We start from the raw sequence: 12,660 nt of genomic DNA on the forward strand, positions 1-12,660 counted from the left end.
GTGGGTTCACCCAGGTTTGGGAGTCAGGCCTGACTTGGACAAAAAACTCTCTTTCCTCATCTGTAAAAGTGGAGGCAAGACGACTTCCCTTGAAGGCGGTGATGAAGATTTGAAATGACATATTCGCTCAAACCACTGGGGGATGTGACCAACCTCCCTACCCTGATGCTGTAAAACAGCATCCCTTTCGTTGCGCTCACAGGGCCCAGACAGGGCTTCCCTCCTCTGCACCACCTGGGGGCTCAGCCGGGCAGTCTCAAGTGGATGAGTGACCCAAAGGGCTGCGGTCAAAATCCCCCAGAGAGTCACCCACTCACGAGTCTGATGCCTGCGCGGGGATGCCCCAAGGCTGGGCTCGGCCGGGCCGCCCATCATGGGCTGGTCCAGGGACCCACGTGGACCTGCGTCTCAGGGTGCCATGACTGGGGCTTCCAAGAGCATTTCCGAGGCTGAGGACGAGGCTGCATGGCCCTGGACTCACACAGTGTCACTTGACCTCAGGATCTATTCACTAAGGCAGCCCAGAGCCAAGGGGAGGGAATTCATCTACTCCGACTCTTTTTTTTTTTTTTTGGTGGTGGTGGTTTTTAGTTTTACTCCCTTGAGCACAAAATCATTTTCACACATTCTTTTCTTTTAATATTCTTTTTTAAAATACTCTCTTCCATGATGATTCATCATCGGATACTGACTACAGTTCTCCGTCCTGTACAGGAGGACCTTGCTGTCTAGCCACTCTCTATTGGAGCGTCCATCTGCTGGCCCCAAGCCCCGCTCCGGCCGTCTCCCAACACCCTCCCCCTTGGCAACCGCCAGCCTGTTCCCTGTGCGGCTGAGTCCGCTCCTGTTTCACAGACAGGTTCGCTTGTGCCGTATTTCAGCGTCCACATCTTCTGGTACTTGTCTTTCTCTGTCTGACCTTCAGTGTGATCATCTCTAGGTCCATCCACGTTGCTGCAAATGGCATGTCGTTCTTTTTTGTGGCCGAGTATATATACACCACGTTTTCTGTATCCATTCCTCTGTCGATGGGCGTTTAGTTGTTTCCATGTCTCAGCTACTGTGAGTAGGGCTGCTATGAACACTGGCATGCAGGTATCTTTTTGAATTAAGAGTTTTCTCTGCCCATATGCCCAGGAGTGGCATTGCTGGGTCACATGTAAGTCCGTCTCTTGATGGCGAGGTGACTGTAGGACCGCTCACAAGGACTAAGCAGTCGCTGAAGGCTAACACGCCTGACTACGCTGTTGAGACCCTCGTGAGGATTAAACCCACCGTCACAGGGTGGGAGGTCACACCAGCCCTGCCTGAGGACTGGACAGTTGGAACATGACTGCAGAGAGGTCAGTCCCTCCCCACACCCAAACCTGCAGGGCAGCCTGATGTCAGGAGTCACTCAGCCTCTACTGTCCTGGGTGGCAAAGAGTCACTCCATGTCTGGCCCCTGAAGTGACCGGATCCTTGCTCCCCAGCAAGCACAGGGACAGTGGAGGGTGGGGGTGGCTAAGACCGTCCCAACCTGACGGTCTGCCCGTTTACCATTCTCTGTGAGCCGTGTGATAAATGCTTGTTTAAAGCAGGGGCGAACTAGGTTTTTGCAAAGGCAGAGAGTAGAGGGTTTGCGGGCTAATGGGCCTCTGCAGCAGAGGCTACTCAGCTCCACAGACAACTGGGACCCGTGGTGCCCTGGTTTACGGCTCAAAGCACCGATGGACTCAGGCCCTTCTTGGACCCTTCACTCGTCTCAGGCTTGGCTCTGGGACACCTCGTGCACTGTTCCAGCAGGTGGCGCCCAGCCACCGCCCACATCACAGATGTCCTCCTGACGTGGGGGCGGGGGAGCAGGGAGAGAGGGGTGCCTGCGAGGATGGCAACATGAGGGAGCCCCCGCTGGACGGCCCCCCCCACCCCTGCCAGGGGCAGCCTGCAAAAAATCGCAGCACACGCCTGGGGTCTCCCCCTGCCCTGCCACTGAGCTGGCCCCGAGGACACAGCCTCATCTTCGTCCTTGTGGCTCTGGAACTGGCGGTGGTCAGGCTGCAGATATGGTGGCTTCCAGCCTGTCTACTGAATGAAACAACAGAACATAGCAGAGCATGTGGTCAGGAGAAGTGCAGTCTGTGAAGCTTCTGGAGTTGTTTAATCGTGTGCATGTACGGACTAGATCACGGTGTAGACAGACATCTATCTTACCGTGCGGCCTGTGGTAAGGAAACTGAGCCAGTGGGAGAGGCCGATCCATCAACCGATCTTTGAGCTTCTGAGGTGGAGAAAGGGTATGGTTGAGATTAGTCAGAACCACTAACTCCCACCAAGGCGGGGGCGGCCAGGGAAGGGATGGCACACAGTTGGAGGCAGTCTCCTGGAGGTGGGCACAGTGACTGGGGTTTTAAAGGGTGACTAGGAGCTCACTGGGTGGAGGAGAGGCAGAGGGACAGAAAAAGCTAGTGCGAAGGGACAGGGACGGGAGCACTGGGGCCTCCTCACAGGGCTGAGGAGGGGGCCTGGGTAGGGCGTCTTCAAGGGACAGGGCTGGACCCAGATCTGGGGAAGAAAACCAGCACCCTCGGTTAGGGTACAAAGCAGGGATCAGCTGCAGAGGCCCAGCCACAGAGAAGATGCAGTTTAAGAATCCCTTCTTACAATACCCTTCTTCTCTCCCATCCTCTCCTGCGGCCCCCTGACCTGATCTGGGCCCCTTCCTCCCCTCTCCATCATGACGCGGTCAGACTCTCCTCACCAGCGGAGCGGCAGCTACAGGGATAGAACCACCACGCGTGTCCCCAAGCACCGTGCTCCACCCCTAGGACAGGGCGGGGCGAGGGCTGGTTGGGGTCAGGACGTGCACGCCTGGTGCTGGCAGGTAGGGGCTCCAGCCCTGGGGCGTCAGCCAAGGGGAGGTGAACACCCAACTGTCTTCTGTAAAGGATGCCCGAGGAACTAGCCTCTACTAGAGCAACCGATGGGAAAAACAACGACCAAGTCCAGGACCCCAGGCACTGGGGGTGCAACGAGCTTCTTCCACGTGTGGAGACAGATTCTCCATACCCGACAGAACTCAGGTAGGTGGAACTTGCCAATTACATCCAAGGAGCGTTAAGTTTCCCCTATCCTGACCTCGACCGGATTAAAATACTTAAACACGTCTACACCGACATCCTCTCTCCCAGGGCTCTGTGGATCCCTACATGGGATCTTGACATCTGCGGGTGGTGTCAACCAGTCCGTCCTGACTCCCTACATTTGGGGACCTTGGGTGGTGTCCCCAATCCGCTCCAGACTCGCCGGACGGCAGACACGCAGGGCCGGGGCCAACACCAGCAGCACCACGATTCAGGCGTCTTTACAGACCGCAGGACCATCACTGAGCCAAGCGCGCGCGCCTGCGTACTGCCCACAGCCTGGGGCACAGAGGCGCATGCGCAGAGGAGCTGCCTGGAGGCGGTGGGGACGCCGTTGGGCAGATCCTCTATCTGCGCCTGCGCAGGACGGGCCGAGGCGCCGACCGGGTACCTGGGGCGGTGTTGTCCGGGGGTACGTCACGGGCCGCGCGCCGGGCGCGTACGCACGCACGCACGCACTTACGCTCGGAGGGCAAGCGCCGAGTTCCGGGCGCTCCGGGTCTACGCCGAAAAGGGGGAAGGGAGGCGCTGTCCGTTTCGGCGCGGGCGGAGGGTGGGTGGGGGGGTGTGTGTGTGAGGAAAGTCCTACGGTGGCCGCAGAGGGACGGCGCTACGGCTCCCACGCTGGGCCAAACGCCGCCGGCCGCCGGGCGCGGGAGACCCTGTCCCTTCGGGGCGGCCCCGGGCCGGGACGCTTGAGGGTCCGGGCTGCGCCGTCGGCACCATGCGGCCGCCCTGCTCCTGGAGTCCCGAGGGACAGGGGGCCGCGCGGCTCGGGACGCCGGCGCGGAGAGGGCAGCCGGTGAGCAGGCGGGGGTGCCCGGGCGGGGCGGGGCGGGGCGGGGGCGGCTCCCAGGGGCGCCACGGGTTGGCCCTGCCTCTGGGGGTCGAGGGCCTAGCACTGAGCGGGCGGGGGTTGGGGGAGCGCGTGGGTGTCGCCCCGGCCCCCCACCTGGAAGCCCGTGGCGCAGACCCTTTGCCCGCGGCGAGGTGGGCAACGGGAGGATGGCTAGCAGCCCACCCCTGGCTGCGACCCCGCAGGAGCACCAATGTCTAAGTGCCATCAGATGCTGTCAGACCTGGTTCTGGCCGCAGCCTGCGGGCAGGGCTGGGCCTATGAGCAGGGAAGGGTGGACGCGGCCGGCCTCCCCTTTCCTCTCGCTCTGGCCACAGCAGCACGTGGGCGGCCAGAGTGAGAGCTAGCAAGCACCAGCCCCTCTGCAGGCCCCCAGGCTGCACGCCACGTGACGGGAGGCCGATGCCCTAGGCAGCGCCTCTCCTGGGCCTGTCGTCAACTTTGCCGCTCCGATTTTACGCATCCTGTACTTCCAGTTCTGTTTTCCATCCACGACCCAGGCACAGCTATAAACGGCAGTTGCTAGGCAAAGCCAGAGGGCCACTTGGTATTTTCTCCTCTCCGGTGGTCCAGTCCCATGACCTGCGATGACACCACTGGGCAGCCCTGGGCTCCCATCTCCTCCTCTGCCAGGCATGGGCAGCCTTTGCCCAGTAATGCTTGCTTCCTTCAGCACCCCTGGAAGCCCAGTGCTGCTGGCATCCCCATGGTGCAGAGCAGGAATAGTCTCTCAGAGGGTGAGGTGACCTGCCTAAGGTTACCCTCCTGGTGAAGGACAGCACCGGGGTTCAGGCGCCGTCGGGGGAGCCCAGAACCCTGCGCCAGCTGCCTGATCCCCAGCACTTGGCCTGTCAAGTTGCTAAAGAGAGTGACCCAGTCAGCTCAGTGGGCACTCTCTCCCTCTTCCTGTCCTGTGCTGGTTGCCACCCAGGGGCTTATTCTCCCTGGATAAAGCAGCCACAGAAGTGAAGGCAGCCTTGGGCATCCCAGTTAAAAGCCGGGCTGAGTCCACTGCAGGGGACTCTCCAAGCCTCTGGGGAGGGGGAGATTAGCCGGGGTTTCTCTTGGCCCTTTCTGTCCTTTTAGCATTGACTGCACTGGGGGGTGGGGGGTGGGGGGTCTGCGCCCTCTGTCCTGACCCTTCTTCCTGGTGTCACTGATGGAATTTTGCTTCCCACGTGATTGTGGGTCCCTTCGGAGTGTCCTCAGCCTTTTGAAAACGATAACTCAGTGGCTCTCCAGTCTCCGTCTCCTGGCAGCCCTAGGCTGGTGGTGTCCTGGCTGACCCGGCTCCCCTTCGTGTCCCTCTCCCTGCAGGCCCCAGCCTCCCCCGGTGCTCAGCCTCGGCCGCCCAGGCCCAGGCTCCCACGACGCCTATGCTGACCGCCGCCGGGACTCTGCCACCGCCGCGAGCTAGCGCCGCCGCCGCCCGGACCCGATGCCGGTCATGCCCATCCCCCGGCGGGTGCGCTCCTTCCACGGCCCGCACACCACCTGCTTGCACGCCGCCTGCGGCCCGGCCCGCGCCTCCCGCCCGGCCCGCACCAAGTACAACAACTTCGACGTGTACGTCCGGGCGCGCTGGCTCTACGGCTTCATCCGCTTCCTGCTGTACTTCAGCTGCAGCCTCTTCACGGCCGCGCTGTGGGGCGCGCTGGCCGCCCTCTTCTGCCTGCAGTATCTGGGCGTCCGTGTCCTGCTGCGCTTCCAGCTCAAGCTGTCGGCGCTGCTGCTGCTGCTGGGCCGCCGGCGCGTGGACTTCCGCCTCCTCAACGAGCTGCTGGTCTACGGTATCCATGTGACCATGCTGCTGGTCGGGGGCCTGGGCTGGTGCTTCATGGTCTTCGTGGACATGTGAGGGTGCTGCGGGCTCCTCTGGGGGCGGCTGATGGCGACCTGGCTGTAGCTGCGCCTGCAAGGGGTGCTCTTCTTGCCGGGATCGGTCAGGGCCCCTTCTGCCCCATCCCAGAGGAGCTACCTCCGGACTGGAAAGAGCGGAGACTTTTCTGTGAAGGGGACGCTGGCGCCCTCGCTCCTGCTGGTCTTTGCTTCAGCCCTTCTCTGTGTGCTTTCAGTGCAACATCCCCCGGGCCACCTGCTTGTGGTTCCACCTGCACTTCCCCAGCAATTACAGAGGGGACCCATCGGTCCAGTCTGTACTTGGAGAGCCCGCGTCCCTGTCCCTCTCCAGGACACCGGCATCATCGGTGTTGGTGTGAGAGGCCCCTGGGAAGGGTGTGGTATGCTGGTGCAGACCTGGAGGGGGCTTATCCCAGCTGCCCTGTCCCCTCCTGTGCACCCCCAGCCCCTGCGCCAGCCTTAGGGAAGCGTCAGGCTCCACCAGCTGACGCCCCGCACTGCCACCAAGCTCTTCACTCCACCCTGGGCCACCAAGTGCTGGCTCAACCCACAGACTGTCCTCCATATGTTACCCTGTGAGGTGTCCTGAGTTCCAGACCGGGCTTCCGTGTCACCTGGGTTCACTTGGCAGGTTGCTAGATCAGGAGGGGGCGTGCTGGTTCCAGGGCACGCCTGTCTTCCTCCTGGGCAGGTCTGCTGAGAATGTTGGCCAGATGACATCTCTTCAAGTGTGACTTTCTGAGGCGGGCACCTCAGTGTATTTCTGGCTTTGGGGGCTTTGGGGGTGGGGGTGGGGGTTTCAGCCTCTTCCCTGGAGAGAGCATCCAGGATTGAGGCGTGTGTGTCGCGAGCAGGTGTCAGGTGGCCCGAGTGCTGCGTGTAAGAAACACCTCTTGCAGTCATGGGCACACCAGGCTGGGCCGCCAGGTGAGGGACTCGGTGGCCCTTGCTCCTGCCTCGGCAGCTGTTAGAGCAGCTGGGAGTGCAGAGCAAGAGTGAATGTGGGCCAGGAAGGAACCAGTGGGCCAGGGCGGTTCCGATTGCAGAGAACATACCAAAGGGCTCAAGCCTTGCCCCTCCCCTCCCCCGCCTCCATCAGATGAGGTCAGGGTGGCCTTGGGCCTCGTAGGCAGGCGAGGGGCACTCTGATTCAGCTGGGACAACAGCCAGAGGCAGGACTTAGGGCTTCAGACGGGCGACTTGCAGGCTCAAGCTGCTCCACCCCAAGTTGTCCCACAGCCCCAGGCACGGGCAGTGGCCCCTTCAGCCCGGTCTGTCCAGGCTGCCTAGTGGCCAGGGGGGCTGTCAGGGCAGTTGTGTGCCGCTGGAAGAAAAACCCAAATCAGGTAAAGAAAGCAAAAAATAACTTGGCTGCAAGCCATGCTTTTTTATCTGTAGCCAGCTTCTGTCAGGCGATTGTCCACTCAAGGTCAGCGGTGGGCTCTTCGGAGGGAGTGGGGATCGAGTCTGTCCGAATTACCTGGACGGCAGGCGAGGACCCGATCAGCGTGGACCCCGCTTCTCAGCGCTGCAGAGAATCTTTTGCACTAAGTCATGCTGTTTCCTGAAAGCTTTGTTTTGTGTCAGTTGACTCCTGTTACTCTGAGGCCCCCCCTCCCCAGGTGGGCGAGTGCCCGTGGGGCTGGGGGGGTCACAGTGGTGCGGACACGCTGCTTGGTGTCCTCAGTGCCTGTGAAATTCTTTATGAAATGAGCCACCTGCATTAAACTTATTTTTTTAACATGTTGATGGCGTGACTGTTTAAGGCTCAAAAGGTTTATACCTTTTTGTAGAGGATATAACAAGCCAGAAACACCACAGATGCCGTTTTTTTTCGTAAGTACAGTGGGAAGCTTTTAAAAGCGGCCATTACCAAGCTGGAGAAGGAGTCACTGCTGGGCCGTGGTGGGCCCTCTGTGCCCGGAGGCCAGGGGTTCCACTGCTGGCACTTGTCCTTGGGGTTTGGCAGGGGTGGCCACGAGACTTGGTCAGTACTGGGCGAGGAGAGCCGGTGAGGCTGAATTCACGAACCAAGTGCATACAGTCCTTATAAGACAGGATGTGCCCTCTCAGGCCGGAATGGCCGTGTGCATGCAGGGTGCACCCAGTTTCAGAGAAGACACCTGCAGGAGAAATGCTGGCGGAAAACCCAAGGTACCGTTCTTGTTTAGCCAAAAAACAATTGGAAAAATGAAACGCACGTTCTTATCTATTGGGTGAAGGCTTCCCTGACTCCCGTGATGAGGAGGGTCATGTCCTCTCCTGCAGCTGAGGTGGCCGGAAAGCGCCCCGGAAGGGGAGCTGCAGGTCTGCAACAGGGCGGCCTCGCTGCTGACCCTGGAATTGTGTGGGGCTTGATGTATCAGTGGAAACCAACCCGAGTCCTATAGGGGTTTAACTGCTTCTGATGGCAGAGTCGGTAGACTCTTCACAGAAGCCTTGGCCCTCAAAACCTAACAGAGGACCCTCGGGAGGTGCGGTTTGTTGGATACAGCCTGGCTGAGGCTCGGGTGGGGCGATGCTCTCCGGCCAGGAGGGAGAACCCTCTTGGGCATGCCAGCTTCACGGGGAGCCAGTGCCAGTGGGCAGCACCGTCCCAGGTTCGTCCTCACCACACCTGAGCCTTGGGGAGGCCCACCTTCCGTGGCTTCCACAGGCCGCCGGGCCTGGCCTCCCTCCCTGCTTTCTGGGCAAGTTGGCGTGTTGGTGGTGGAGACGGTGGGCCTTGGTTGTGGGAATCAGGGAGGCCTGAGGGGAGCAGGCAGGCACAGTGACCATGAAGAAGGAAGCTGGCCAGGGGAGGGGAGGAGCAGTGCCCGAGGGCGAGCTGGGGAGGGGCGGGGGCGGGGGGCGAGGCCTCCCAGGCAGCGGTCGGCGCCCAAGCGTGGGAGACTCCGGACATTGGGGGCCTGTGGCCTGTGAAGAGAGGGCAGTCAGATTCCGGGGCGGTGATCCCTGGGCAGGGAGGGCAGCAGGTCAAGGCTGGGGCAGAAGCCGGGGGAGGCGCTCCCCTGGAACACAGAGCAGGGCCTGAGGGCTGGGTGGTAGCCTCCCTGGCCAGGTGCTGGGGCTCCCTTGGCTGGCAGCCCGCAGGGTGGGAGGGGCTGCCCATGGGAAGTGAGGCAACCAAAGAGAGGGTTCATGTCATCAAGGGAATTTCTAGAAACCAGAGGTTTATCTGAGGAAGTCAGCCCCCAGGTAAGGGGGCGGACGAGGCGCCCTCAGAGATGCCCTCTTGGCTCCGGAGTTGCTTCTGGCGGCCCCGGGAGGGAGACCACACTCAGACCCTCATGTCCTCCCACCGCCCTGACCTCCTGAGCGCACAGCCCATGGGGAGGGATGCAGCCCCCGCCGGGAGGGTGGCTGGGGCAGGCGGCCGCCCCCCGCCCCGCCGCCCTGCTCTGGAGGAGTGTGCCCCCACTGTGGTGGTGGCGGAGGAAGGGCGGTCTACTGGGACGCCCGCGGGTATTGACGTCCGCTGACCTTGAGAGTCCCTGTCCCCTCCGGCGCCTGATTGGCAGAGGGAGGCCTGCTCGGTGCTGACTCAGCGCTTCCTTCCCGCCGCTCAGGCCGGCGGTCCTCTCCCTTCTCCCTTTTTGGTGTTGTTTGGAAAGGGCCTGTCTTCCGGGAAGGCCCTTCCTCTCATTCCCACCCCACCCGCCCCCGCCGCCCCTCCAGGCCTGGCTCCTGCAGGAGCCATTTTCCAGAAAATCCCCAGCCATCTGACAGCTCCCCCAGACCTCACCAGCATCCCTGCCCGGGCGGGGACGCAACCACGCGGGGGCAGCTGACTCAGCACCCGTGGGCCTGCCCCTCCCCCAGCCCCGCCGGGCAGCGTGCCCAGGCAGGCTGGCAGCTGTGTCACATGGGGCCTCCGGCAGGGTTGCTGTGGCTCTCGCTGTGTGGCCCGCACTGCGCCTGAGGGGGTGGCAGACGGATGCCGGGAGGGCCTGAGCAGGCGGGTTGCCAGGCACCCCTAGTCCAGGCACGTCCACGGCCCGAGGCAGAAGAGGAGGGTGCTCAGGCACCACCACCATGGCCCCAGAGTCAGCTCGTCCTCCTAAGCCAAGAAATGGCGAGTGCACTTCCCCGGCCACAGGCAAGCTCACAGGAGTACCAGTTGGGCAGAGCTCTCCCACCCCGGCTGGCCCAATTGTGGGCACCTGCCACCCTGGCCCTGGTGACCCAGAGCCCTGGGGCAGGCACAAGCTGAAAGGGGCGGGTGCTGCCACCTGTGGGGACTGGCCCCGGGCCAGAGTGGGGCAGGGCTTAAGCCAGGACCCCCAAGGGCCTGGAGTGCCAGGCGGCCTGGCTAGATGCTAGAGCAGGCAGGTGTTGCTCTGTGGGCCCCAAAAGTGACACCAAAGATGCCGGGCCTTCCTCAGTATCCTCAGTACAGAGAGGGCCGTGAATGCAGGGCGAGCATTCTGGGCAGAGGGGATGCGAGGCCCGAAGGGCCATGTGGTCAGAGTGGGAGGGGCCTGGGGCAGCCCCTACCTGTTGCCCTCTCTGGACCCTGTACTTCTGTGCTACCTGCCTGCCTGCAGTTGGTCGGTGGGTCGATTAGACAGCGTCTTCAGACAAAAGCCCCGGAGGCTGATGCAAGTGTCGGCGAGGCCCAGGCCACGTCCCCATCAGCGCGTGTGACCCCCGTTCACACAGGAGAACCCGAAGTGGCTCCATTCTGCTTTCTCGGAATATTAACGACTAGCCCTGGCTGAAATGCCACATGAATATTCATAGAGAATCAATGGTCCAGCAGAGGTGGCCAGGGGAGGGGATGGTGACATCGGCCCGGAGCCCAGGAGGCCAGGGCAGGGCTACTGAGCAGAGTTGGCTGTCCTGCTGTGGCAGCCCCCTCCCCAGGCAGCAAGCAGTGACCTTCCTGCCCTCACTGAGCTCAGGAGCCCGACACCAGCTGTCTGAGGCCGAGATGGTGAGACGGATGGTCTGGCCCAGGGCCGGGTGTAGCCAGGTGTGTGGGAGCCCCCCGATACAACCTGGGGGCCCTGCTGGTAGGAATGGTGCTGCTCACCCTGACCACCGGCCGCCCCTGTGAATGGGGCTCACGTCGTGACTAGAGAACGGGTTTCCAGATCTTTCCAGCAGCCCCCAGCACCCTCTCCCCTCTCTTTGCTGTGCTGCCCCCTGGGCTAGTGGCACTGGGTGTCTCTCTGACCTGGAGGATCCCTGCCCCCTCTGCCCACTGCCCAGCCCTGGGCTCCTCCAGGCCTACACTGCTGCCCGATGCCCGCCTGTGGACTTTGCTTTCCAGAACTAAGGGGGCCTCTGCTGCCTGTGGGGAGGGTGGTGGGCAGCTGCTCTTTGATGATATGCCCCTAGGTTTTAGGTGTGAATTCATCGTTTACAACACTGTGACATAATGGGAACATGAATTATTTGTATGCTTTTCAAATTGTACTTCCATGACCCTGTTTCCCCGGCTCCGTGCATGAAAGTGCCCCAACGAACACGATTATCCTCCCTAATCCACACCCTGAGGCTGACTCAGCCTGCGCTGGACACCCACCGGTGTCCCGAGCGGACGGGTCACTGAGGAGCATTTCAGAGCGGCTGCAGCCCTGTGTGACCCCCCCCACCCCTCCCCCTTGCCATGCGGCTGACCGGCACACGCCTGTGTGTGCACATGTGCACGCTATGCAGACGTGTGCATACCAGTGTCCTCGGTTTGGAGCAGGGGCAGCTCCAAGCTGGGAGGCAAGCGTCCCGGCTCCGTTTGCCTTTCCGGCTTCCTCTGGCCGCTGTCTTCAGAGCTGGTTCTCGTGGGGATGGGTCTTATTCCCGACCCTGTGCTGGGAGGAGGGGTCACTTCTCTCTACCACTAGCTCCTCCTGCGAGAGAGGGGAGAGGAAATGGGCGGGGGGCAGTCTGGACTCACCACCCAGAGTGGATGGGTCTGCTGGACACAGCTCCTCCCAGGGGCTGGGCGGGGTGCTGGGGAGTGCAGCTCAAGGCCAGCATTTCCTTCTGGATGGGGGCTGCAGGGAGGAGGGCACAGCGGGCTCCAGTGGCCCTTGCAACCCAGAGGGACCAGGTCCTCTGCTCCAGGAAGCTGCTGGCAACTGGGGCGACAGCTGCAGGGCCTGCCTGGGGGCAGATCAGCCGCCCTGGTCTTGACCTCAGGGACACGACCTGAGGGAACAACCTCTAGAAGGACCTTCTCCAGGAGACCTGGCCCTCTGTCGAATGATGAGCGAGAGAATGAACAGGACTGTCCTATCTCAGCCCTTTCGAGACAGAACATCACAGATCTGGTGGCTCATAAACAGCAAACATCTGCGTCTCCCGAAAAGTGAAAGTGCTAGTCACTTAGTCGTGTCCAACTCTGTGTGACCCCGTGGGCTGTAGCCCGCCAGGCTCCTCTGTTCATGGGATTTTCTAGGCAAGAATACTGGAGTGGGTAGCTATTCCCTTCTCCAGGGGATCTTCCTGTCTGTTTCTCCTAGTTGGGGCTGGAAGTCCAAGGTCTCGGGGCCAGCAGAGTGGGTATCTGGCAAGGGCAGCTTCCAGGATCCCAGACACCATGGAAAGGGTGGAAAGGGCATGAGGTCTCTGGGTCTTTGTCTATAATCCCATTTTTGAGGGTGGGGCTCCCCAAAGCCCCACCTCCTAATACCTTCTCCTGGAGTCCAGGATTTAACATGTAAACCGGGGGACAGGCACACACTCACCAGAGACGCCCCATGTCCCTGGGGCTGGCACTCAGTAGCCCCTCCGCCTTCTTAATGACTGTGTCCAGGGTCACTCAAGGCCTCCGTCCGCTGGGTCTCAGGGTCGGGAGGTCTCCCACCAGAAGTGCCC

The 12,660-nt window shown here is 61.7% G+C and overlaps 1 protein-coding gene and 1 non-coding gene across 3 annotated transcripts; one reads left to right on the top strand and one right to left on the bottom strand.

Moving 5' to 3' along the window:
- Positions 1-613: 613 nt before the first annotated feature.
- Positions 614-3,774, bottom strand: LOC105607253 (uncharacterized). Its single transcript, XR_006059061.2, has 3 exons — positions 3,586-3,774; positions 2,194-2,260; positions 614-2,067 (listed from the first exon to the last, which is right to left on the bottom strand). It is a non-coding gene; the product is annotated as an uncharacterized LOC105607253 (transcript).
- TMEM250 (transmembrane protein 250) lies at positions 3,463-7,585 on the top strand. Of its 2 annotated transcripts, none has more exons than XM_012160626.4 (2): positions 3,463-3,534; positions 5,296-7,585. In XM_012160626.4, the coding sequence occupies exon 2, from the start codon at positions 5,417-5,419 to the stop codon at positions 5,834-5,836; it is 420 nt and encodes a 139-aa protein (XP_012016016.2). In that variant the 5' UTR covers positions 3,463-3,534; positions 5,296-5,416; the 3' UTR covers positions 5,837-7,585. The 2 variants fall into 2 exon arrangements, with proteins under 2 accessions (XP_012016016.2, XP_014949600.2); XM_015094114.4 differs by lacking the exon at positions 3,463-3,534 and adding an exon at positions 3,754-3,924.
- Positions 7,586-12,660: the final 5,075 nt, after the last annotated feature.

This window comes from Ovis aries, chromosome 3 (assembly GCF_016772045.2).
Source record: "Ovis aries strain OAR_USU_Benz2616 breed Rambouillet chromosome 3, ARS-UI_Ramb_v3.0, whole genome shotgun sequence".
Lineage (NCBI taxonomy): Eukaryota > Metazoa > Chordata > Mammalia > Artiodactyla > Bovidae > Ovis > Ovis aries.

Excerpts from the sequence above, each read along its gene's own strand:
- TMEM250 (XM_012160626.4), top strand. The coding sequence starts at position 5,417 with ATGCCGGTCATGCCCATCCCCCGGCGGGTGCGCTCCTTCCACGGCCCG.